At 40.9% G+C, this 27,589-nt stretch overlaps 1 protein-coding gene across 2 annotated transcripts in view; it reads left to right on the forward strand.

The window, feature by feature from the left end:
• The window catches only part of OCA2 (OCA2 melanosomal transmembrane protein), a 281,703-nt gene that overhangs the window by 90,387 nt on the left and 163,727 nt on the right, over positions 1 to 27,589 (forward strand). For both annotated transcript variants that reach the window (XM_084773944.1, XM_084773945.1), the window contains exons 14-19: positions 613 to 751; positions 3,354 to 3,486; positions 4,752 to 4,899; positions 8,542 to 8,599; positions 10,204 to 10,312; positions 20,961 to 21,088. In XM_084773944.1, coding sequence (XP_084630070.1) covers positions 613 to 751; positions 3,354 to 3,486; positions 4,752 to 4,899; positions 8,542 to 8,599; positions 10,204 to 10,312; positions 20,961 to 21,088 — 715 coding nt within the window. The remainder of the gene's footprint in view (positions 1 to 612; positions 752 to 3,353; positions 3,487 to 4,751; positions 4,900 to 8,541; positions 8,600 to 10,203; positions 10,313 to 20,960; positions 21,089 to 27,589) is intronic.

Consider the following 27,589-nt stretch of genomic DNA (forward strand, 5'->3'; position numbering starts at 1 on the left):
GATTCCCACATTTTCACCTTCCACCTATTCTGAGGGCTGAGTCTTCAGCAGATCAGGGTTTAGGACTTCCAAAGACTCCATTACAAATCTCATGTAGCCAAGGTAGAGGCCCACGGCCAAAGAAGAAGTAATGAAGGTAGCAATTCAAAGAAAGAACCCAGAAGGAGAGTTCAGGGTCTCTTCAGAAAAAAGAAAGGTGGATAAGGGACTAAGTCAGCTGACTTAGTGCTATGGCTGGTGAGATTTGATTACCCACCACCAGACGAAGGCACGTGATGGCCAGTACCATCCACCTGCTCCAGGTCCTTTCCTCTCCTAGGGCCCTACACACAGAGCACAGTATTCTCTGCAGGCTGTGGGAGCAAGCAGAAATGCGTCATCACCAGGATAGCGAGGACATATATGTCAACTAGGAAGAATTCCCATAATTTGTGGTAACTGAGGATGTCACTGCTGTTGTTTGCTTCTTGTGCCGCTCTTCTCACAGGTTGTATGTGTGTGTGTGTGTGTGTGTGCATGGGCACAGGCATGAGTGGGCCTTCCTTGCACACGCAAGTGCTTTAAACATTTTGGTTGTGCACAGGCCTTATCACTTTCTTACGTTCATCATAGGTTGTGTGAGGTGCTCAATCTTGATCCACGACAAGTCCTGATTGCAGAAGTGATCTTCACAAACATCGGAGGAGCTGCCACTGCCATTGGGGACCCCCCAAACGTTATCATTGTTTCCAACCAGGAGCTGAGAAAAATGGTTAAGTAACAGCACACTAGGGCTGCTTTCAGGAAATGCACAACTCAACAGAGCACTCTATGCAGTGTCCCTTATTGACTAAGGTGACCCAAGGTTCCTCTCACGGATTCACAGTGCACACTATTGGTCATAAGTAAAAGATTAGGAGAAGAGAAGTAGGTGAGGCACCTGCAAGATGAAAGGGCTGCATTTAGAAGCGGTGTTGATAGTCATGTGACGGGAGGTGGTTTTGTTACTGAGAGCATCGAGGAAAATAGCTTGGAGATTACAAAGGGCTGTAACAGTGGTAAGGAGTTCCAGACACACATGCAATTGGCTCAAAGAGAGCCCCAGCATACCATGGCTCAGTCATCTGCCCCTGCTGGTTCTGACAACCATCATGTTGGGTTTTTCTGATCTTCCTTTCTGTTGCTAGATAAATTAACACGTGAAGCACTCCCTGCAACTCCCGTTGAGTGCTGTTGCTTTGCTGTGCTTGTCTCTCAGGGCCTCCTTAACTTAAACTCTCTTCATTTTTCTGCTCATCACTCCTTTTTTCAATTGTTCCAGCCTTTTTGATGAGACAAAACTTTGGTGCTTACATTCTGAGCAAATCCAGAATTACTCAGGATACAGAATTGCTGCCTCCTCAGGCTATATTCCCTAAAACCAATAATTATGCTTTATGACCAGGTTGGTTTCAAGATAAAGTAGATTGGTATTATATTTAAGTCATTTTCTCAGGTTATTAAAGTTTTTTTTTACTTTAAAAATTTTTATTTTTTAATTTTTTATTTATTTTATTTTTAAATGTAATTTATTCAGATTGCAACTCAATTGTTATCCCATCACTTGTATCCTCCCATTCCTCCCTCCCTCCTGCTTTCACCCTATTCCCCTCCCCTAGGTCTAAGACCCAGGGGACCTCCTCCCCTACTATATGGTCATAGGCTATCAAGTCTCATGTTGGTATCCTGCTTATTTTTTCTTTGAGTGCCATCAGGCCTCCCCACCAAGGGGAGGTGGTTAAAGTTTTTAGTGTTTGTTTATTTTTTATTTTCTGTATATGGGTGTTTTTGCCTGTGTATATGTCTTTGCACCACGTGCATGCCTGGTACCTACATGGTTAGAAGAGGATTTCCAATACCTTTGACAGGAGAGGGCATTCTGTCACCTGTACCTGGACAGTTGTGAGTCACCATGTGGACGCTTGGGAAAAAATCTGGGTCTTCTGAAAAGACAATCAGTGCTCTTAAGCGCTGATTCATCTCTCTAGCTCTCCAGGCTCATTTTTAAATTAAGAGAAATTTAAATATTTTCATGAACATCTAAGACATAACTATTGTTTAGTCAGACATTTGGGGTATGGATTCTATAGATAAATATAAACTTGAGGGTAGTGTCACAACTGAAGAACTGCCGGAACATGGTGGGTTCTGACTGAGGTTTGGTGACACACACTTGTACCCCATTACATGGGAGGTTGATGCAATTAGCCTGGCCTATGTTGTGAGAGGTGTTGGAAGATGGCTCACTGACAGCCCAAGGGTTTGTTACCTTTTACCTGTGCAAGCATGTCTCATGGCACAGCCGGTCTGATGTGTCCTCTATGACCAATACCTGAGATCCCAATGCCTCACAGTACTGTGCTACCCTTGACCCTCCTTAATGGCAGTAGTTGTTCATAGATACTATTTGAATTCTCATAGGTAATCATCTTCAAGGCCTCATCTCTCTTACTGAGGCTTAAGAGATATTGTGCAAATTTGCTTAAAGATAAAAAAAATTGAATAACAAACAAGGAGCAAAATTAAGCAAGGTTGTTGTTGACTTCTTTAACTAATCAACCTAGGGCTGATATTTACCAATATGAAGCACGTTCAACCAATGACCATGCCACATAGCCTGATAGGCAGGCAGAGAAAGCAGGGAGGAAGGAAAAGGCTTCTGCCCCAGGGCCCTTGTGGCTGTTCCAGTGCTCTGTGCAGACACAGCAGTGGCCAGCAGTGGGAAGACTGGACCGTCTAGCTGGGGAGTGTTCCTTCCAATCCACAGCATGCACTTAAGTCAAATATTAAAAATTAACCATGAAATAACATTATTCAATGTTTTGACCTTTCTTCATCCTGGGGCATCACAGTAGCCCCAGTGATGGCAGACTAGGTCTAGTTTGGAGCTATTTGTAAAAGCCTATTTTGTCTCCTAATTCATGTAAGTACAGGTTTTTCAAAAAATATGAGACATACAAAAATGCTTTCATTAGCTGGGCAGTGGTGGCACATACTTTTACTCTCAGCACTTGGGAGGTGGAGGCAGGCAGACCCCTATGAGTTTCAGGCCAGCTTGACCTACAGAGGGAGTTCCAGAACAGTCACCGCTACACTGAGAAACCCTGTCACACGTACACATGCGCACACACATGCACACAAAGGAAAAGAAAAACAAAACGAAAACCAAACCCAAAATAACAACAAGACTAACCATTTCAGACTTACAAGGCATCAGTGGTTGGCTGCAGGTCCCTTGTCTGAAGGTCACCAGAGTCCCCTGTGTTTTGAGCTCACACCCTGCCTCAGCTCTTCCTCAGGCCCACCTCTCATGTGTTGCTCCTTTGCTCTTCCAGGGCCTGGACTTCGCTGCTTTTACAGCGCACATGTTCCTTGGGATTTGCCTCGTCCTCTTGGTTTCCTTTCCACTCCTCAGACTCCTGTATTGGAACAAAAAGCTTTATAACAAGGAGCCTAGTGAGATTGTCGGTAAGTATGTGCATCTTCCCACATTGTTGATTCTTACTGTAGCATTCTCCCCCAGCACCAGGGAAAGTCCTCATAAGCAGGAGGGGCGTTCTCCCATAGGATTACTATGGAGGTGTTTATTTGTCCCTGGCGTGATGCACGCTTAGGAGCAATGACGGTCCACAGCTACCCCAAACCTGTCCAATAAGATGCTCTCTGCTGCTTCAGTCTGAGTTTGCTGAGGATCTATAAAGGATGGCTTGGTTTTCATCTGCCACCTTGGCTTTTTCCGTATCTATCTATCTATCTATCTATCTATCTATCTATCTATCTATCTATCTGTCTATCCTTCAAATTGTAAAACAGAGGTTAAATGTAAGCCTCATAAAATAGCTTAATGTCTTAGGAAGCAATGGATGGTCAACCATCTTTTTCCTTGTCACAATAAGAAGGTTGTCTGAATTAGTGACAGGCGAAAGTGCTGTTTGCTCCTTTCTGGCCAGTATCTCACATACTGATTACTTTTCTTTCCTGTGGGGCACACTGGAGCTCATAGGAGGTAGGGGATGGAGTGCTTTTCTGTTGCCTGTTTCTTACCGGATACCCCCCTGGAGGGTGCCAAGCATGACTGCCTGAGAACCATCCTCACACTGCTGTTAATCTATAGCTTTGTTTCTGAAACCATTCAGAGACAAGAAAGTTGGCTAGGTTCATTTATGTTGCTATAACGGTACCCCAGCCAGGCAAGCTACAAGTGAGAGGCTAATTTATAGTAGCTTACTGTCCAGGAGACAGGAAGTCCAAGAGCATGGCCCTAGCAACTTTGCTGCATAACATGGTACCTAGTTTGAAGAACACAAGCCAGACATAATTCATTGTAGTAAAAAAATCTGAGAAGTCATGACAACCCATATTAAAACCAAAGCAGTGATGGATACATGTTAGCTGAAAGCAGGGCCAGCGAGAATGTTCTATGGTTCTTGAGTCCTAGAATTAAGATATTGCTAGAACAAGAGCACATAAGAATAAATTAATAAAAGAATTAAAAATATACTGCTTGAGGAAGGACTTTATTCTTCAGGTAGAGCTGAAATTGCCTTTTTTGCTTCCATGATGACTTTCAGAGCCCTGCTCTAGCATCTGGTTCCATCTTCACAGCTCCTGCTGCTCAGAGCCTGTGCTGGGTGGAAGATGGCATACATTGGTGGCCTGTGACGAACAGTGGGGGTGCTTGCTGATGTTTGAGGGTCCGGGAGGTTCAGCACCTTACACTTCTTTCTCCGCAGAGCTGAAGCACGAGATTCATGTCTGGCGTTTGACTGCACAGCGCATCAGTCCAGCCAGCCGTGAGGAGACAGCTGTGCGAGGCCTGCTGCTGGCGAAAGTGCTGGCTCTGGAGCGTCTGCTGGCCCAAAGGTTGCATACTTTCCACAGGTACCACAGGATTCTGCTTAGATATACACCAGAAGCTCCGTACAGGTCAGGCTTAGTGGTGGCATTGCATGCGGGGCATACTCCATTGCATTCAGATGTCATAGGCTACCCAAGTGAGTATAAAAGATTGTGGGTCACAGTATTTGTAATTAAACACCATAGCAACTTTCAGAAGGAAGGGCCTATTTGGGTTTACAGTGTGTCTTACCTACTTACAGGTTTTTTTTTTGTTTTTTGTTTTTGTTTTTGTTTTTTTTTTAAAGACAAGGGTTTCTCTGTTGTCTGTCCTGGACTCACTTTGTAAACCAGGCTTGCCTCAAGCTCACGGAGATCCTCCTGCCTCTGCCTCCCCGAGTGTTGCGATTACAGGTGTGCGCCACCGCACCCTGTGGGTTATTAAATTTTACAGCTTACTTCACGGAGAGAAGTCAGGCCAAGAGCACAGGCAGAAAGTGAAACCACGTCCATGGAAAACTGCGGCTTACTGGTTTGCTCTCTACTACTCGCAGGAGCTTGTTTTTAATACAACCGAGACCCGAATGCTACTCACAATGCCGTAGGATTCCCATATCAACCACTAATCAAAAAAAAAAAAAAAATGCCCTGCAGTCTTCTCTACAGGCACCTTGAAGGAGACATGTTTTCCCAAATGACTCTAGTGTCAGACTGACAGCCTAGACAGGAAGTCATTAAAAAGAACTCTTAAAAATTGTGACAGGGCTGCTGAAGTGTAGCTCTTCACAGTTGATGGCTTCTGGCGGGAGGTGGGGCTTCACAACTCCCTGTGTTTTGATGGGCTGTGCTTCTCTGTAACAGCCACCCGTCTGTTGCAGAGAGAAAACTCTTTGATGAGGGATGAGAGGGATGAGGATCACGCTTATCTGTAATGTATCAAGAGATTGGATAGCCTTGTTTTGTTCCTGGTTTTAGTGGAATGGCTTTGAGTTTCACTCCATTTAATCTGAGTTGGCTATAGTCGTCCTGTAAACTCTGAATCCCAGGGATGAAGCCTGCTTGATCATGGTGTTTGAGTATACCTGCATCTTTGTTCATGAGGGAAACTGGTCTCTAATGCTCTTTCTTTGTTGGGTCTTTATGTGGTTTGGGTATCAGGGTAATTGTGGCTTCATAAAATGAATTGGGCAATGTTCATTTTGTTTTTATTTTGTGGAATAATTTGAGGACTGAGCTTAACTCTTATTTGAAAGTCTGTTAGAATTTTGCACTAAACCAATCTGGCTCTCAGCTTTCTTTGGTTGGGAAATTATTTTTTTTTAATTTAGATAATTTATTCAGATTATATCCCAATTATTATACCTTCACTTGTATCTTCCCGTTCCACCCTCCCTCCCTCTTTCACCCTATCCTTCTCCCCTCAGCCTGTGACAGAAGGGGACCTCCTCCCCCACCATATGACCACAGCCTATCAGGTCTCATCCTGGTGGCCTGCTTTCCTTTCCTCTGAGTGTCACCAAGGGGAAGTGGTCAAATAGGAGCCACCAGAGTTCATGTCAGAGTCAGTCCCCACTGTCCCCACAACTGTGGAGAATGCACTGTCCATTGGCTAGATGTGGATAGAGGGTCTAGGTATCCTGCATGCAATGTTGGTACAGTAGTTTGTGCAGGCCCCCCTGGGTCCAGATCCGCCAGCCTTGATGGTGTTCTTGTAGGTTCCAGGACCCTCTGGGTCCTTCTATCTCCCCATTCTCCCATACCTCTCTCACCTGGAGTCCCAGTAGTAAGTCCCAGCATCTGACCTAATCCCTTGCGGAGTGAAGACACTTAGAGGACATCCATGTTGGGCTAGCCTCCAATTATAAGTGAATATATACCATGTGTATATTTCTGAGTCTGGGTTAACTCATTCAGGATGATCATTTCTAGTTCCATCCATTTGTCTGCAAATTTCAAGATTTGTTTGTTTTTAATAGCTGAGTAGTACTCCATAGTGTAAATGTACCACAGATTCTTTATCCACTCTTCAGCTGAGGGACATCTAGGTTGTTTCCAGATTCTGGCTATTACAAATAAAGGTGCTATAAACATATTTGGTATATGTCCTTGTTGTGTGGTGAAACATCTTTCTGGTATATTCCAAGGAGTGGACTAGCTGGGTCTTGAGGCAGCCCTATTCCCAATTTTCTGAGAAAGCAGATTGATTTCCAAAGTGGTTGTCCAAGTTTGCACTCCCACCAGCAATGAAGAAGTGTTCCCCTTTCTCCACATCCTTGCTAGCATGTGCTATCACTTGAGTTTTTGATCTTAGCCATCCTGATGGGTGTAACATGGAATCTCAGAGTTGTTTTGATTTGCATTTCTCTGATGACTAAGAATGAAACTCTTAATGAGTTCTTTTATTTCACAAGGGGTTACTGATCTACATAAATTGTTTATCTAATCTTGGTTTAACTTTGGTAAGTGGTACTCATCAAAAAATTATCCTTTTCTTTTAGGTGTGTGAAATACAGGTTTTTAAAGTATGGCCTTCTGATTCTCTGGATTGCCTCAATGTCTATTTTTATGTCCTCCTTTTCATTTGGATTTTGTTAATTTGGGTATTCTCTCTCTCCCTTTTAGTCAGTTTATATAAGGGTTTGTCTGTCTTGTTGATTTTCTCAAAGAACAATCTCTTTGTTTCATTGATTCTGTGTATTGTTCTCGCTTTATCTATTTTATTGAGTTCACCCTGGAGTTTGATTATTTCTTGCAGCCTACTCCTCTTGGGTGTGATTACTTCATTTTGTTCTAGAGCTTTCAGGTGTGCTGTTAAATTGCTAGTATGTGCTCTCTCCAGTTTTAGGCACTTATTGCTATGAACTTGCCTCTTAGAGCTGTTTTCATTGTGTGCCATATGGTTTTGTGTGATGTATCTTCATTTTCATTAAATTCTAGAAAGTCTTTAATTTCTTTTCTTTTTTTTTCTTTTTCTTTTTTTTTTTTTTTTACTTCTGTTTTGACCCAAGTTCAGCCCCAGGAACCCACACAGTGGCAAGACAACAGATTCCTGCAAGTTGACCTTTGACCTTACACAAATGTTGTGGTGTATGCAGTATACTCCCAGTTAAATTTAAATATTTCTAAAAACAGAAAAATATAATTGTAATGAATATGTATAGCTATTTTTCTCATTATTCTGTAAGCAATGCAGAATGACAGCCATTTGCCTACCATTTAACTGAAGTAGGTACTATAACCAATATAAAGATTATTGAATTTATATGGCAGGATATAAGTGCAATACAGCAGACACCACATCATTTTATGGGAGGCACTTGAGCACATGTGAGCTTCAGTGTTGCTGAAGGGGTGGGCTTAGAGCAAACACCCTGGACGAAGGAGGTGGCCCAAGTCCTTCTCACACACTGGCATGTATTCTTTGTGCCTTTTTTTTTTTTACAATTGTTCTTTCAACTTCTCCTAACTTTCAGGTCACTATTTTTGTAAGTTTTCTTTGGAAATACAGGTTGAATAGCTTTCCTAATTTCCCTGGCCACCTTCCTGGGTATGATTTCCCTCCCATGGCTGTGCCTGGATCCGTAGCCACATCTAGCCTTCCACAGCTGTCAATGCCACCTTGCTAATCTCATGAAGTAGCCAGCTTTCTGCAACAGAGAAATAATGACTGTCTTTTTTCTCTTGCAGACAAATTTCTCAGGAAGATAAAAATTGGGAGACCAATATCCAAGAGCTACAAAGAAAGGTATCTTATTTTCTTTTCTCAAGGGCTTCTGAATCATGAAAGGCCATTATAATTTGTTTGGATTTTATTATCATTTGTAGTTGATACAAGCTAATTGTAGAACATGGTGGGGGCATGGTATGGCATACGGATGCAGGTGCACACTGGGCTATGCTTATACTAGATAATCAGATCAACATCAATGATCATTTCTGTGTGTTGATCCCTTCAACATTCTCTTTTCTTTCTATTACCTCAGATTCAGTTAATGACTGAAAAAACATTGTTTTATTCCTGTATCTTTACATGAGATATAACTTATTTCTATATTAATGAGGAAAGCCATTCTCTAAAATGGCAGAATTTTTTTTTGTCAAGAAATCAACACCTTACCATTTTTATATGCTCGGAAGATGCATTCCAAGTGTGCCCTGGGAAGGCATGGTGGCCACCCTTTGGGCCAACCTCTGCTCATCAGCTCCCCTGACCCAGAGAGTTTACAGGGCAAGAGTTTTTGAGGTGTAATCCAGAAAATGGACTTTTCGGAGTAGATGTGAGCTGTGTGTCCTGTCATGATGAATTTGAATCTGAGCACAGCTTTGCTTCTACCTTCTGCTCATTTTCTTGCTGTAATGAACTGCTGGTGGAGCCCAGCACCTCACTCACAGGAAACAGAATCCTCATTGTCTTGTGACTCTGAGAGCAAGAGGATTTTTCAGGAGCACAGCACTCTCTGTGCTCTTGAGCATGGGCAGATATACTTGTTGGGTGCCCTGATAAGAGGTGACAATTTCCTTCCAAGTTCTCTGGATTTCTTCTGTTGGAATTATGATGTCTTAGTCAGTGTTGGTATTGCTGTGAAGAGACACCATGACCATGCCAGCTCTTAGAAAGGAAAACATTTAGTTAGGGCTGGCTTACAGTTTCAGAGATACAGTCCATGATCATCGTGGCAGGAAGCATGGCAGCACTCAGACATGGTGCTGGAGAAGGAGCTGAGAGTTCTACATCTTGATCCACAGGCAGCAGAAGTGAATACCACACTAGGCCTAGCTTGTGCACCTGAGACATCAGAACCCACCCCACAGTGACATGCTTCCTCCAACAAAGCCACACCTCCTAATAGTGCCACTCCTTATGGGCCAAACATTCAAACACATAAGTCTGTGGGCGCCATTTTTATTCAAACCACCACACATGGTATTTAAAGACTGCACTAAGTATGTTAAGGACTGTAGAGCTGGTACTATCATGGCTGATAACCACTGGCTTTTAGATGTAGCAACACCATGGGCACTGCTTACAGGCAGGACGGTGGGACTCAAATGCAGGGTACACAGGATCCTCAGGAAATGCATGTGCCTGAATCTTATTTATTGTTTCCACAATGTTTTTGCTAATATCTCACTGTCTTATAGTGGATACTCTCCTGGAATAGTGAAAATTTATTGAGTTTTCAGAAAGTTTTTGAGTGGTATTTACCTTGTTATCGTCTTCCAAGTTTAAAATGTTCTATTTCTTAAAGGAAATACTTATAGTGATTCAAGTCATGTAGGACTCTGGACACACTTCAAGAGTCAGATGACTGTACTGAGAAAAATGAGTTGTGTTTTTCTCTCTCCAAGCACAGAATATCAGACAGGAGTCTGCTTGTCAAGTGCCTGATGGTGCTGGGATTTGTCATCTCCATGTTCTTTCTCAACTCCTTTGTCCCTGGCATTCATCTTGATCTTGGTGAGTCCAATATGTTGTTAAGTCTTGTGGCTGGGTTTTGCGTTTGATGTTACAGTGTGGATGGCAAGGCTTCCAAGCCTGTTTCCAGATGATGACTGTACCACAGGACGCTGTGCTGAGATGGGTGTGGGGAGCCCTCAGCAGAAGGCAGGCAGGCTTTCTATGTGACTTCCATCTGTATTGGGAGGAATGGAGATTATAACTGAGCTGTCTATCTGCAGCCCCGTGAGGGGTCAATGTTAGGAGGAATGTAGAATTTGTCTTGACATGTATAACATGCTTGATAAGCATGTTTTGAAATGTTTTTTTCCTATTTTTTTATTTTTTTACTTTTACATATACATTTATATGATTACACATATATACAATGAGCTACGTTCAGCAAGAAGGACTACGAAACAATTAGGAATTATATAAATGTTACACTTATAGTGTTTTGCCTATTTGTGTTTGACAACCTTGGAGAAAACATCTTTCCAGTCTTAGTGAGCCTACAATTCTGAATGTAAATCAATATCTATCATAACACATCTATCTAGACCTAAAAATATCTTAATCCCTAAACAACTAAGCTTAACTGTAACACTAAGCTATCTGGACTTCAATCCTATCAGAGACTTAAGAAGGACATTTTTTGAAAATACATAATATACTTTGAGTGTATTATATATACATACATATGTGTATATATTAATTAATGGGGAGACTCATCCCACTACTGTCTAATGTATTGTAATACAATGTTATGAAGTGTGTCTCTGTGAATTAGAGGCAACCTGGTCTACAAAGAGAGTCCAGGACTGCCAAGAAACCCTATCTCAAAAAACATCATCATCATCATCATCATCATCATCATCATCATCATCATCATCATAAATGGAGCAGCTGGGGATATAGTTCCATGATAGAAAACTTGCCTGCCATCTGTGAGGTCCTAGGTTTAAGCCCAGGTACTATAGCAGCATCATGAGGAGCAAGAGGAAGTGGAGAAGGAGAAAGAAAACAGGAGGAAGAACAGAAGCCACTAGAGCTTAGTTAAAGGCCAGAGGAGGATGTAGTTAGGCTATAAGCAAACAGGTGCCATCTTAATTAAAGATCTTGAGCAGCCGATATTTTTTATCCCTGAGGAGTGGTAGAATCAGTCTCTTTAAGATACCAAGAGATGTCTATACTGACCAGGCACTGGAGGGAATAATAAATTTATTAGAAGGTTTGAGAATGTCTGTCCATCTATAAGGACCTCTTCCTCTGAAAACTATGCCCTCCAGCATCACAGCCATGTGGTACCATGAGACCCTGTCCTCCTGGTTGGCGTTTACAGCGTTAGGGAAGTAACACTGCCTGCACCAATCAGACACTTCAACTGGGAATCGGAAGCTCAAAACAGCTTTTCCTCTATGTATGGCTAAAGTGGTTCTATAAACTAATTGAGGAGTCGCCAGGGGTGGGGGTGGGTGGGGGTGGGGCGGGGTGGAGTGGGGGCGGGTGATGTATGGTAACTGAAGGACAAGCAGATCTGCCTGCCTCTGCCTCCCGAGTGCTGCGATACAAGCTTTCGTTGCTGCACCCGGCTAAAACTATTATTTTGAGACAGCTTTTCACTAAGTTACTCAGGCTGGCCTTAAGGTCACTGCAGCCCGTACTAGCTTTGAATGGTTTATTCTACTGCCTCATCCTCCCCAATACTGCTTTGCTGATAATGTCCCTCTTGAAGTACAAACGTTTTCAATCTTGGGGAAGCTCACTTTACCTCTCTCAAACACCGTGGTTTTGGGGCTACACGTAAGCTGGCTTTTCCCTGTGCAGAGGTCATGAGCATGGATGCCCATCTCTTTTAGTTTTAGATTCTTAGCTCTTCAATTTTGGTCATCAATCCATTGCCTTTGTTTATTGCAAGAAGAGAGATGTCTTTCTCATAAGAAGCAATGTAATTATGAACACTGTCTATATGTGGTGTAACTTTATTCGTGTTTTTATTTCTTCTTGGAGCAGTATCAGTAGTTCATATGCTTTAAGAATTCTGCCATTTCGTGTGGGTTAACAGAACTGAAGTCCTAGTTGTTATCCGGGTCGGTTAATCTGCATTTCACGTGGGTTAACACAAAATTCCTAGTTATTTGAATAGGTTAATCTACATTTCATGGCCAATTTATGCATTAGCTACTTTTCTCATCACTGTGACAGAATATCTGACAGAAGCAATTTAGTGGGTGAATGATTTGTTTTCAGTCATACTAGAAGGTCACAGTCCCTTACTTGGAAGAGGCATCGCACATGTTGGCATTGTCCCTGACAGTTGGGAAACTTTATTTTTTCTTCTTTTTAATTTATTCTTCTTTCATATATTATACCCCAATTACAGCTTCTCCTCCTTCTTCTTCCCCCCAAATCCCATGAGGGACAATAGAGAAGCCCGTATGGGTGTGACCTAGGTCCTTTGCTTATGTGTTATGGTTGTATAGCTTGGTGTTCTTGTGGGACTCCTTACAGTGGGAGTGGGGGTTGCGTATATGTTATGGCTGTATAGCTTGGAGTTCTTGTGGGAGTCCTTACAGTGGGAGTCGGGGTTGTCTTTGATTGCCTGTTTTGGAGACCCTTTTCCTCCCACTGAGTTGCCCCATCCAGCCTTGATGTGAGGGTTTGTACCTAGTATTATTGTAACCTGTTATGCCATGTTTGGTTGCTATCCCTGGGAGGTCTGCTCTTTTCTTTATCTATGAGGCCTGCTTAGTTGATTCTGTGAGCCATGTTCTTGTGGTGTTCTCAACCCCTCTGGCTTCTACAATCCTTTCTCCTCTTTACTCTTGGGTTTGCTAACCTCTGCCTAGTGTTTCACTGTGGGTCTCTGCATTTGTTCCTATCAGTTGCCAGATGAAGCCTTGAGTATGACAGTTATGCTAGGCTCCAGTCTAGTAGTATAGCAGAATACCACTGGGAATAATTTCATTGACTTTTTTTCTAGTTGTGTTTGGTCCTATCGTATCTAGATTTGGATTCCTCATCCCCTGGACAGTATCAGCTGTGGGCTCCCTATTGGAGCATGCATCTCAAGTTGGACCAATCATTGGTTGGCCACTCCCACAAATTCTGGGCCATTGTTACCCTGCACATCTCATGGGCAGGACAAATTGTTGGGTACAGGTTTTGTGCTTGAGTTGGTGTCCCCATTTTTTTCTTCTTCTTCTTTGGTGGTGGGGGAAGTTTATAGCATGCTTGTTCATATTTCAGCAGACAATGAATGGGACAGCTTAGCTTAGAAGTGGAGTTTGCCTACAACCTAAAAGGCCCATGTTAGATAGTATCCATACTCAAGCAGCATCAACAACTGGGGACCAGTTTTTCAACGTGTGAGTCTGAATTAGCTAAATATTTGTCAATTTTGTTGATTGTCTCAAAGAGCTAATTTGTGTTTCATTGATTCTCTCCATTGTTTTGCACATTTTCTGTTTTATTTATTTCCAACGTAACCTTTACCATTTTCTTTCTTATGCTTATTTTGGGCTTACAGTGCCCTGCTTGAAGTGTATTGACAACAGAGTTTAAGTGATCACACTGAGATCTTTTGAAGCAGGGTGCCTTATGTAATGATAGGTCTCTACTGTGTTTCTATTTCTAGTCTTTAAAGGAATTCTAAATTTTATTTTTTAATTTTTTAAGAAATCCTGTTAAAAGTCTTTAAGCATTTATGGAGCATGAGGCTTCACTTACTCATATTGTATAGTTTCCAAATTTTCTTTCATGATTGATTTTGGAATTTCATTCCAGTTCAGATATCTAATTTAGCATGATTTAAATCCTCATAAGTTTGTTGGTATTTGTTTATAGAATAATGTATTTTAGAGAATTTTTCATATATATGTGAGAGATTTTATTTTTGACTTGTGTGGAGAAGTGTCCAGATGCCTAGTAGGTCTAGTTTTCTCCTTTTCTGATTAAAGACATCTCTGTCCTTGTTGATCTGTTGGCATTACTGAAATGAGGATATTGATGTTTCCAAATACTACTGAGTTGTATATTCAGTTCTGTCATCTTATGCTTTATGTATTGACACACTTTGTTGTTAGAGACATGTTAGAGACGGTCTGCCACAGTGGGTGTAGTCTGAGAATAAGAGGAACTCAAAGAATACTTTTCCTCCAACAAGGCCACACCCACTCCAACAAGGCCACACCTACTCCAACAAGGCCATAGGTCCTTATGGACATATAATGTTTTCTTGGTGGATTTTATCCTTTGCCAGCACATAACACATTCTTCAGCACCAATCTCTTTCATTTTGCAGCCTTTGTTACATGGCACCAACACAGACAATCCATTTTTATTTATTTAATTACTCTTAATAACTTACATTTAGTTTTACATGATTGAGAATTGAGTCCATACATAGTGCATGGTAAACAAGTGCTCTGTCACTGCAATACAACTCTAGCTCTTGTGTCTTAGAGACAGTTGCTAAGGTGCTCAGCCTGGTCTCAAGCACACTGGAAAGCCCAGGCTGATTTTGACTCATGATTCTCCTTCCTAGGCCACCTAACTTCTAGTATTATGGGTATGTGAGATCATATGTGGCTTATGGGTTTTACTTCAATTGTGGTTTAGTCTGTATGTTTTTTCCTTCATTTTATTTCCCACTCACCTGTGCACAGCATATTTGAGACATTCATGTGCTAATGATGCCTTTTGTTTGGAATGCTTAATATTTTTATATTTAGTGTAATTACTGAGGTGACATAATCCAATCTGTACTTCACTATTAGTTTTTGTGAGGGGTGTCTTAGTTAGGGTTTCCATTGCTGTGAAGAGATACCATGAACACAGTAACTCTTATAAAGGAAAATATTTAATTGGGGCTAGATTATAGTTTTTCAGATGTTTAGTCCATTAGCATCATGGCTTGAAGAATTATAGTATCCAAGCAGACATGGTGCTAGAGAAAGAGCTGAGAGTTCTACATCTTGATTCACAGGTAGCGGATGGAGACTGTCTGCCACATTGGGTATAGCTTGAGCGTAGTAGACCTAAAAGCCAACCCCTCTAGTGATGCGTTTCCTCCAACAAGGCCACATCAACTCCAACAAGGCCACACCTAATAGTGCCATTCCCTATAGGCCAAGCACACACACACATGAGTCTATGGGAGCCATACCTATTCATACCATCACAAAGTGTCTCTTTGGCCAGGAGAATGTTGATCCATATGAAGCAAGAACAAAATCTGGTTCATCACAACTGAGTAGCCAGTGTTGGTCCAAATTTCAAGAGTCTGACACACTGGGTAGTTTATTTCCAGCATATTTAAGTACAGCACAATTTGGAAAACAGTTTCCTCATGGTAATGAACTCAATCCTGTGTGTACAACAAAGTGTAAGACATGGCCCTCAGTGGCAGCTGGGGCTGGGACCTCACCATGTCCCCATGTGGTAGGGCTGACCACTCACAACAGGTTACTCCTCTCCACCCTCGTAACTCCAGTTCCATCTCTCTTCATAATGCTCAAGCTGCTCCACATATTTTTTTCTCCTATATGACCACCACACATTAGTACGCTGTTGTGGTTCCTGCTGTGGGCTGGCCATATGGCTAGTGGATTCCTGGGTGACACCCTCCATCTGTGCTGCATGGTATGGCAGCAAGTGGTGTCTATGGCTGGCTTGTGCCATGCACTGGAGGTCAAGTCTGTGGGTGGCATAGGTCTCTGTCTGTCTTACTCCTTCTGTGCTGTGATGCCTGGGTTTTTAGTTCTATTTATTTTATTTTTATGAGTCCTAGGCATAAAACAACTTTGACTATCAAGCCAGTTATCAAGCTAGGATGAACAAAGCCATCTGCTATGCCCCTGACTGCTATAAGAACACCACCACCAACAAGATGTCTCTTTGCCCATTGCTGGGGTGGGGTTGAGTCTTTCAGCAGTTTTGCTATGATGTGACTGAGCATGCATCTCTCTTAATCTGTCCTTATTGGATTTAATTCAATCCCTTTGTGCTTCTCCTCCTCCCTTGGGAGCTGTTGGCCATCAGCCCACAAAGGAAGGAGGAGCAGAAGGCAAGGGGGGCAGATCTTGGAAGGTCATGAGCACAGTGGAATTCGAACATTCTGGGAACCACTTCAGAGAGCTGGTTTAACTTTCCTCAGGGAGAGCAAAGGCTATATAGCCCTTGGTGGAGTGGGTGAGGGGCTTCTAGGTTAGGCATTCATAATTGTTTGGAACCAGGCACTTTTAGGATGCTTGTTTTTTTCATGTGGCAGCACGCTTCTATCATATGAACGGGAACACAGTCCCTAAGAATCCTATAGGAGCAGGGAGGAAAGAGCTAGCAGGGAGCTGTGTCAAGGGCCATATATCAAATGTTGTTGGGGCAACTATGTCTAAAGACACTCTCCAAATGAAGTCAGGCAGAGAGCAGGAGGCCCTGCCAGGGAGAGGGAGTTCTGCACCTAACACAGCAGAGCCCAGAATGGCTATCCAGACAGGGAGGACTGCAACCTCAAATGGCAGGGTCTTTCCAACACCTTGGATGCTGAAATTAATTTTTAAAAATCAGATTTGGGTAGTTTTCTCACTATTTATTCAAATATTCTTTCTGTTCTTTCCCCTCTGCCTTCCCACCTAGAATTCTTATGATCCACATGTTTGTCTGCTTGTGCTATCCCACATGCCTCTGATGTTAATAATTTCTATATACTGATCTTTCTAAGATTAGAACCTGTTGCTATTAGTGCCCAGCTGCTTATACTTTATATTATTAAACAGCATAAAAAACTAACTTACAGATTTCTAAAACCCTTACCATAATTTCATTTCTTTTAAAGGAAAATAGATTTTTGGAGTTCTTATTTGATATTCATATTGACATCCTTCCATAGCTGAATTATGATACATTTGTAATGATAGAAATTTGTTCTGCCACTGTCAATAAAGACTCTTTAACTTAGTTTTTTCTTTTTTAAAAATTTTTTTATTAATTTATTCTTGTTACATCTCAATGGTTATCCCATCCCTTGTATCCTCCCGTTTTTCCCTCCCTCCCATTTTCCCCTTATTCCTCTGCCCTATGACTGTTCCTGAGGGGGATTTCCTCCTGCTGTATATGCTCATAGGGTATAAAGTCTCTTCTTCGTATCCTGCTATCGTTCCTCTGAGTGCCACCAGGTCTCCCCGTCCAAGAAACTGTGGTACATATACATTATGGAATATTACTCAGCTATTAAAAACAAGGAATTCCCGAAATTTGTGGACAAATGGATTGAGCTAGAAATGATCATAATGAGTGAGTTAACCCAGAAGCAGAAAGACTCAAATGGTATATACTCACTTATATCTGCATACTAGCCCAAGAGGCATGTCCCACGAAAGCCTTCACTTACCAGGAAACTGGGACAGAGGGGAGGACATTCTAGTGGGACTCTAGATGAGAGAAGCATTGGAGAATAGCAAAATAGAAGGATCCAGAGGGACCTAGAAACCTACAAGTAGAACATTATGATAGGCGGATTTGGGCCCAGGGGTCCCGCTCAAACTAAGGCACCAGCCAAGGACAATACAGGTGGTAAACTTTAAACCCCTACCCAGATCTAGCCAATGGACAGAACATTTTTCACAGTTGAGTGGAGAGTGGGGTATGACTTTCACACGAACTCTGGTGCCTCATAGTTTTTTCTTTCAGTACTTTTTTCTTGTACTCTTCCCTCCCAGATCTTTCCCACCTCCCTACCATCAAACTTCATGCTCTCCCCCTCTCTTTTAAGAGCCAAAAACCAAAATGAAAACTCAAAACAAACAAACAAAATCAGAGCAAAAAGCAAAAAAACAAAAACAAGAAAACCAATAAAGCAAAAACAACAACAACAAAAAGACAAAAAGCAAAACCAGCAAAAGGTGCATGAAAATACATGTCTTTTAGGTTGTGTTGGCCAACTACTGTGCATGAGGCCTGCCCTGGGCTGTGCTTGCTATGCTCCGATACACTCCATTTGAGAAAACTGATTTTCCTTTTCTCAGCAGGTATCAGTTGCAAACAGCTTCTTGGTTGGGGGTAGGAATTTTTGTTCACTTGTCAGTAAAAACTCCATTAAGAGGGAAGCTGTTTTTGTCCATTTCTCATTTGTGAGTTGGACATCTCTCTTTGGAGACTATTGAGACCTTTGAACACCTGGAGAGGTTTGGTTGTCAGAATAACTTTAATGATCTGTCTGAGCTGTACTTGTTGGCCATTATACAGACACTGTGAGATATGAAATTAAGAAAGCTACTTCCTCTCCTCTGGCTTAGCCAAACCTTTGACTTGAAGCCAAAGGTGCCTTTTGCTAGGCTGGCCGTGTTTCAGCCACAACCCTGCAAATACTAGTTTGTACTGGTTTCTTCTTCTTTTGTCAGCTCTACTATGTTTTGCATAATGCAGCCAATTTCCTATGTTGAGCGCACACAAGTCAGTAATTTGGAAGTGGAGCAAACCTTTCGTTTTTCATTTCCAATAACTTGTTTTGCACAAACACTAAGACAGATGATTTTTTTGAAAGTGACTTCGATAGATGGCATTCAGCTTTTTAGCCACAGATTTTCAGAGAAGTCCATTTAAACAAAAATGACTATGAGTTTTCAGTAAAATAGTAAGGCATTTTTAAGGAAATTATTAAAATTCTCAAATCAAGTGGCTACTGTTTATTATTACTATTTTTTTCTTGGCAGCTAACCTTGAAAATCTAAGTTGTGTCAAACATATTAATATTGTTTTCTATGTAAATTGTATTTTCCCTTAACATTTGTAAAATGGGCATTTATCGCTTTTGTATTAGAAAACCAAATGAAGGCATTGTTCATATCTCCAGGCATGTTAGACATATTGAAACTGGGTTCTTTCACTCTGAGACTCTGAATCTCTCTATTTTGGAGTCATGCTAAAAGCAGGAAGGGCTGTCAACTATCTCATTTATTGTGGTCATGCTTCAAGTTTCCAGCATTTATAACTTTAACAAGAATTTTGAAAAGCCTTGTAAGATATGATCATTTCAGATGCTTTCCAAAGTCTTCTTTGTGGAGACTATTCTGTGATTAGTAAATGACACAGCTCATTGACTGAAACTCAACAACAAGACTAACTAGTTTTCCTTTGATTTTTTGCACAAGATTACATAAATGCTGTGCTTTGCATTTTTTCTTTAGACTAGATGCTTTGGGGAAGAATAGGCTATGTTGGGTAAAACATTAGTGCTACCACCTCAAAAGATAAAACACAATAAAGGTTTTTTTTTATTATTATTATACTTGCTCTCTGTTTAGTGCTGATTGATAAGGGTCCTTTCAGGCAGGGAATACTTATTTTTTTGATGTCATCACATCAACACACAGTTTCTAAATCACCTTGACAGGGAAGAAATTGTAAACCAAGCTGAAAGCTACCATAAGTGCTAGCTAGGAATGTGGATCTTGTTTGCTCACAGCTCCGTGAATAGGTTGGTCTTGTGGCTTCATCTAAGTCGATGGGACTGCGAAAACTTCCAGCGGAGAGGAGAACAGCAGGGGTGAGAAGCTGTGATTATACACTCATAAGCCATTACACAAAGCATGTTCTGCAATATTTCCAATGGCCTTACATGATATGACTTATGAGCTGCTGTACCACAGTGCTCAGCCATCAGAAGTGGCTAGAACATGCCCAGATGTTAGTCAGCATGAAAACAGTCAACGAGAAGTGTGTCTTCTTTGACAGTCAGGGAACATGAAGAGTAAAGGGACAGTCCTAATGACTCTGTGACTTCTAAAGGCAGCTGGGGTGCACTTCTCAGGCCCAGGCCGATCTGTTACCCTATTTCAAGGCTCTGTTCACAGGGAGGGAGGCCACTGTGGCTGTCATTCTGTGGATATTTATGTCACATATATTTGTAATAGCCAAACACTAGAAACCATTGGGATGCCCATAATGGGTAAATGGAATGTACACCATGCCATGGCACAGCCAGATAGTGGCATACTACTGACTGGTGAAAAACACTGAAATTTGATTCACATAATGAAAGAGAAGAACCATAAAGTAATTGTGCTAAATGCCCCTTTTCTCTCAAGATCATCTGTCCACTGAGAAGTAAACAGGTAAAACTTCATGCCATTAGATCAATTGGGAGTGTCAGGGCCAGAGCATATCTCAGAGGTAGAGTATCGTGTAATGTGTCAGGTTTGGGGTTTGAGTTCAAGCATTGAGAGGAAGGGGGAAAGGGAGAGAGGGAGAGAGAGAGGGGGGGGGAGAGGGAGGGAGGGAGAGGGAGGGAGAGAGAGGGAGAGGGAGAGGGAGGGAGGGAGAGAGAGAGAATGCAAATCTTCATTCATAGAGAATACAGGGAACGTAAACTGATCTATAGAGAAAAGAAAAGGCTGTTTTATTGGGAGAGTGTATGCACAGTGACAGAAGGGTATGGAACGGGGACAGGGCATGAATGGGCCTGAGTTCTGGGGATGATGAATATGCCCATTATCTTGATTGCAGTGTTGGTTCATGAATGCATACATAAGCCAAAATTATACTTTTAAATGTACATAGTTTGCAGTACAGCGGTTGTGTTTAATGAAAAAGCGAAGCACTCAGAAGATAAAACATCAGCTGGTGTGCTGTCAGTGTATGTTTTACAGGCTGAATTTTGCCTGTTTTACAGGATGGATTGCTATTCTGGGTGCCATCTGGTTGCTAATTTTAGCTGATGTTCACGACTTTGAGATCATTCTACACAGAGTAGAATGGGCGACTCTTCTCTTCTTTGCAGCACTCTTTGTGCTGATGGAGGTAAGGCTTTGGGACTTTTACCTGATCTTAGATTTCATATTTTGTTCATCGCCTGAAACCTAAGGCTGCAACTCTTTCTATGTATTCACTACATGTTAAGGTGGCCAGTGTTTTTATCTCAGATATTTAAATGTTTCTTACAAAAAGGTTTATTTAGTTGCTTTTTTTGTTTGCATTATTTTTGTGACATATGAATTAGTTTTAATTTAATTTGCTAATAAGGCATAGAATTTGCTCAAAATTAAATCTGGAGAAAAATGGCTTGCAAAAGCAAGTTCATAGGGCACAAAGAACTGACTTAGGCTGCACAATATTGACTACTGCTGTACAGGCAGGGAAAGGCTATGTCAGAGAACATGTGATGCTACATAGTGTTTTGATTGTGACTGTTATTAAAAATTATTCACAATACGTATTTTAATCCTGAGACTTTTAAAAAAATAAACGTGTGCCTTCCTTAAACAGGATGAAAAAAAAAATACTGTTTGCCAAAGAGTCCCCCGCTCAAGCACTGGTTCATTGTATTCCTCACGTTTAACCTGTACTATGCTTTTAATTTTCAAGGTAGAACATTTCCTAAATTTCTACGTAATGGCTTTTGGCTCTTGGAAGTAAGTTTTTTAATAAAGTTAGCATACAAAGGAATGAGTTTTATTATGGCCTTTTATGTAGTTGTCACACTTCTTTTTAATGCCCCTTCTGCCACACCGTCTCAGCCTTTTCATTCTCATTAATTCTTTTCCACCTCCCAAATAGCGCTCTCTCTTGCTTTCATGGCCCATGTGTTCTATTGGCCCCTCCCTTTCCATCCTTCCTGACTTCCTGGAGATACATTTCTATGCTCAGTCTTGGTCTCTTATTTACACTCACAACTCTCCACATACACATACACACACAATCAAATCTAGAATAGACACACAAGACAAAACACGCAATGTTTGTCTTTCTCAATCTAGCTTATGTTGGTTATAAAATGGTCTCCAGGTCCATCTGTTTTCCTCCCAATATGATCTCATATTGTTTTACAGCTAACACTTTCCATTTTGTGTCTGCTATTACGTAGGCAATTGTGTGAGTCTCTGTATGTGTATATGAGCACACGCTCATCTGTTTATGGGCATCTAGGCTGATTAAATGACTTAGGTGCAGACCTTGTGAATGGTGCAGCACTAAACACCAGTGTGTGTGGTGAGTCTCTGTAGTTTGTTATCTTAGAAATCTTCAGGTATATATATCCAGAAATGGTATACCTGGATCATGTGGTAGCTCTATTTTTAATTTATTGAAGAACATTCCCCATGAATCCCATAGAAGCTGCAGAAGTTTGTATTCCTATCAAGAGTGTATAAGGGCTCCTCTCCCTCATCACCACTTGTTATTTATTAGCTCTTTGAGACTTTCATGAGTTTTGATCATATTCATTATCCCTCTCTCCAACTCTTCTCAGATCCACTCACTTCCCTAATTACTTCAATCTGTGTCCCTTTTATTTCCTTATCAAGGCTAATTTGTGCTATCCAAATATTCCTCAACTTTCACAAGAGCACAGTTGACTTACCAAGGGCTACATTCTTAGAGACAACTGACATATTCCACTCCAACAGATAACTCCTCAGCAAGCGGGGATTTCATCTGGCTTGGTCTTGCATAGGTCTTGAGCATGGTGCTACAACTCCTTTGAGTTAATATGTCAAGTTCTTTGCCCTACCCAGCACACCTTGTGCTTATACTGTTTTTGCCCCCTCTTCTTCAGTGGTTCTTGAACCTAGGGAGGAGGCGTGCTGTGTAGGTGTTTCTTTAGGAATAGACAGTTAGGGATGGGCATTCTTCAGTCTCTTATCGTCTGTGTGTTGGCCAGTTGTGAGTTTCTGTGTCTACTGAAGATAGAAGCTTCTCTGATAAGGGTTTGGAGTTGCATCAATCTGTGGGTGTAAGGATAGAACTCAGGAGTCAGTTTAGTGTCATGTACATTGTACAGAATAATAGTAGTAAATTATGACCTATGGCTTATGAGCTACATAGCCATACGTTTTTGGCCTAATAATGGTTCCAGCTATGAGGTTTCATCTTGTGGAGCTTAACTTAAATCCAATCATAAAATGGTTGGTTACTCCCATAATGTTCATGCCACTATTACATTAGTGGTCCTTTCTTGCCAGGGTGACTATTATGGGACTTAATAGGGTTCACCTTTTATTAATATTATTACTTTTATCCTCTGGGAGCATGCTTAACACCTTCTAGCACCGTGAAAGTTAGTCATTAGTAATGAAGCTTCCAGGCCAATTCCAGTTTGATACCTCCATGTGCTATGACTCAAGTATGTGGTGTCTTCAAAAACAAGATCTTACTGTCACATTTTGGAGGGTAATCAAAAGTATTGGCCATAGCCTATAATATTTAGGGTTCTTTGATACCTCCCTGGTGAATAACTCCTAAAAAGGTAACCCATTCCTGGTACTGGGCATTGTAATTGTTAAATTCTGGTGTCGGGCAAGCACGTTGTTGGTCCATTATAGGAAAACTTCATTTTGGCTCTTGCTGTGTATGTGTATAGATGTATTTTAGGAAGCTTCTAAGTAGTACATTTACATATGAGTTTTTGAAAACCTTTTGGTGTTTTTTTTTTTTTAAATAATCCCTCCCAGTTTTCCTCTCCTACTCTGCCCTCCCCCATACCACAATCTACCCTTTCCTATTCTTTAATTATCTATTAACCCATTATGCCAGTGCATTCTATCTACCCTCCCCTGAACAGCCTTTTTTCTGTGGGTCCTTAGTATTTCCTTACCTATGGGTATTCCAAATAAAACACACACATCTAAAAATTCAAAGCTAACACCCACAATTGGGAGAAAACATTTGACTTTTGTCTCTCTGAGTCTCAGTTACCTCATTTAGAATGACTCATTGTTTTTAGCTTCATCCACTTACCTTCTAATTTCATAGTTTTATATTTTCTAATAGCTGAGTAAGAGTTCATTTTGCAAAATGCCATATTTTCATTCTCTATTCTTCAGTTGATGGATATCTGGACTGTTTTCTTTTCCTGGCTTTTGTGAGCAGAACATCAGTGAACATAGATGAGCAAGAATTTTTGTAGTAGATATGGAGTCCTTTGGGTACATACCCAAGAACGGTACAGCTGAATTGTATGGTAGAACTAGTTTTAGCTTTTTGAAGAGGTTCTAGCTGATTTCCATAGTTGGTTTACTGTTTACATGTCCAGCAGTGATGAATAAGTCTTCCTTTCCTCATGCATCCATGCATTTGTGGTCATATGTTTTCTCTGGATGATGGCAATTCTGATTGTGATCATATAGAATCCCAAAGAGGCTTTATTTTCATTGTTCTCATGCTAAGTATGTTGAACATTTCTTTGGTATTTATTGTCCATTGGTAATTCTGTTGTAAGATGTCTTTTCAGTTTACTGGCTTATTTATTTATTGGATAATTTAATATTTTGATGTTTAATATTTGAAGCTATTAGTACGTTGCAGATATTAGCTGCCTGTCTGATATGAAGTTAGAAAATTTTTTGCCCATCGTGTATGCTGTGTCTTCTCTTTGGTGATCATGATTTTGCTGTGCAGAAGCGTTTTAATTTCATATAATCCTCCCTTTTTTCTGCTATGGGGCTATTTTTCTGCTGTTGGACACCTTTTTAAAAAGTTGCCTATGCTTGTACCTTGAAGTATTTTATCTGTACTCCCCTCAGTGGTTTCAGATTTTCGGGTCTTTCGTCAAGGCTTTGGAGTCAATCTGAGTTGATTTTGTGCAGGATGAGAAGCAAGGCTTTCCTTTCCTTCCTCTGCCTGTGGATATTCAGTGTCCCCTGCAGGATTGGCTGAAGAGGCTGGGTTTGTTTGTTTGTTTTTGTTTTTAATCTATTTACATTTTTGGCACCTTTGTTAGGATGCTTTCATTGTGTGTCTTTATTTCTGAGCACACTGTTTTATTCCAGGGGGTCTATATGTCTGTTTTCATGCCAGGATAATACAATTTTTGCTATTATGGTTCTGTAATAATATAGTTTGAGGTCAAGTATGATGATACCTCCACCCAATTCTTCCTGCTCCATCATGCCTTGGCCATGTGGAGTCTTTTGTGTTTCCACGTAAAATTTAAGATTTAAAGAAATTCTGTTATTAGTATTTTGATGGGCATTGCATGAACTTGTAGATTATTTTTATTAAATAACCATTTTTACAGCCTTAAACCTTCCAGTCTATAAATATGAAACTGTTTTGCATCTTCTAGCAGGTGTGCTTAACCTTGTAACATTGGAATATGACATCATTCACAAGGTATACACTCAAGGATGGCACAATAAAGTTTCAAACCAACCAACCAAACACATCACAATGTTTTAAATAATTTATGATTTGGTGTCAGGTTGCATTCTTTATTGATTTTGGCCATATGCAATTCTGGGCCATGGTTGAACACATGCATTCCATTCCATCTTAAAATTTCACTGAAGATGTTTTTCACCTTCTTGGTAGGTTTTTGTTTTCATTTTAAAAAATACATTGAACATGATTTTTTTCTGATTTCTTTTTCTAAAGTTTGTTTTAGAGTCTAGAAACGCTACTATTTTAGTTTGTTTATTTTATGTCCTGCTACTTTTCTAAAATTGTTGATTATTTTTAAGAGTTTTCTAGTGGAGTTATTAGGATCTTTTAGTTATAGGTTCATTTCTTTTGCAAATATGGATAATTTTAATTCTTTTTAATTTAAATTTTTTATTTACATATATTACACCCTTAGCATAGTTTCCACTACCTCCACTGCTTCCAGCCCTCTCCCCCTAGTTCCACTCCTCCTTTGTTTACCTTAAAAAAATAAAAAGAGCAGGCCTCCCAAGAATAACATGGTACAACAAATTACATTAAGACTAGGCATAAACCTTCACATCAAGGTTGAACAAGATGACCCAGTAGGAGGAAACGGGTGTCAAGCATGAACAAGAGTCAGAGAGACCCTCCACGCAATCCTCCTGTTAGGGGTCCCACAAGAACACCAAGCTATGCAGCCACAGTGTATATGCAAAGGACCTATTTCAGACCCATTCGGGGTCCATAATTGTAGCTTCAGCATCTGTGAGCTTGTGTGAGTCCTCCTTAGCTGATTCTGTGCATCATGTTCTCATGGTATCCTCAACCTCTCTGGCTCCTAGAATCCTTCCTCCACCTCCTCTTTGGGCTTCCCCTGGCTTTGACTAGTGTTTTGCTGTCATCTCTGTATCTGCTCCTATCAGTTGTTGATTAATGCCTCTCTGATGACAATTAAGCTAGGCGCTGATTTATTAGTTTAACAAAATATCATGAGGAATCACTTAACTAACTTTTTATTTTTGTCAGTCTTATTTGGTTCTATCCTGGGTCTCTGGGCTGACCAGCCTCTGGTTCCTGGACATCCATTTAGTTTCAGGCTTGGGCTCCCTCTTATTCCTTGGGCTGTAGGTTGGACCAGTCATTGCTTGGCCATTGCCACAAGTTCTGTGCTACCCTTATCCCAGCACACCTTGCATGTAGAACAGATTGTAGGTCAAAGGTTTTGTGGCTGGGTTGATGTCCCATTCCTACTACTGTGAGCCTTGCCTGATTATAAAAGATGGCCAGTTCAGAATCCATATCCCCATTACTAGGGGGCTTTACTAGATTTATTCTTATAAATTTGAGGAAGTTTCTATTGCAGTAGGTTTCTACATTGCCTTACAAATGCCTCATCAATTCCACTAGTCTCTTCCAGTACTCTTCCTCCCCAAATCCTCTTGTGCCTTTCCACACCTGCTCTAAGTCCAAACACCAAATCTATTCTATTTTTCCTTCCCAGAGAAATCAATGCAACACCCCACCCCCACCCCAGTCCTTTTTGTTACTCAGCCTCCCTGGGTCCATGGACTGGAATATGATTATTCTTTACTTAACAGCTAATATTTACCTGTAAGTGAGTATATACCATGTTTTTTTTTCTGGATCTAGACTACAGTCAGGATGATTTTTTTTCTATTTCCATTTGCAAATTTCATGATGCCATTGTTTTTAATGGCTGAGTAATACTCCATTGTGTAAATGTATCACATTTTCTTTATCTGTTCTTCAGTTGAGAGGCATCTATAATGTTTCTACCTTCTGAATATTATTAATAAAGCTGGTATTAACATTGTTGAGCAAGAGCCCTTGTGGTAGAATGGGGTGTCGTTTGGGTATATGCCCAAGAGTGGTATAGCTGGGTCTTGAGGTAGATTGGTTACCAATTTTCTGAGGAACTGCCATATTGAGTTCCATAGTGGCTATACAAGTTTTCACTCCCACTAGCAATGGAAGCATTTCCCCCTTTGCTTTACATCCTCACCAGCATGAGCTGTCAACTACATTTTTGGTCTTAGCCATTCTGACATTTGTATGATAGAATCTCAAAGTCATTTTGATTTGCATTTCCCTGATGACTAAGGATGTTGAACATTTCTTTAATTTTTTTCTCTGTCATTTGAG

Source organism: Acomys minous, assembly GCF_964271855.1.
Source record: "Acomys minous genome assembly, chromosome: 2".
In the NCBI taxonomy this organism is placed as follows: domain Eukaryota; kingdom Metazoa; phylum Chordata; class Mammalia; order Rodentia; family Muridae; genus Acomys; species Acomys minous.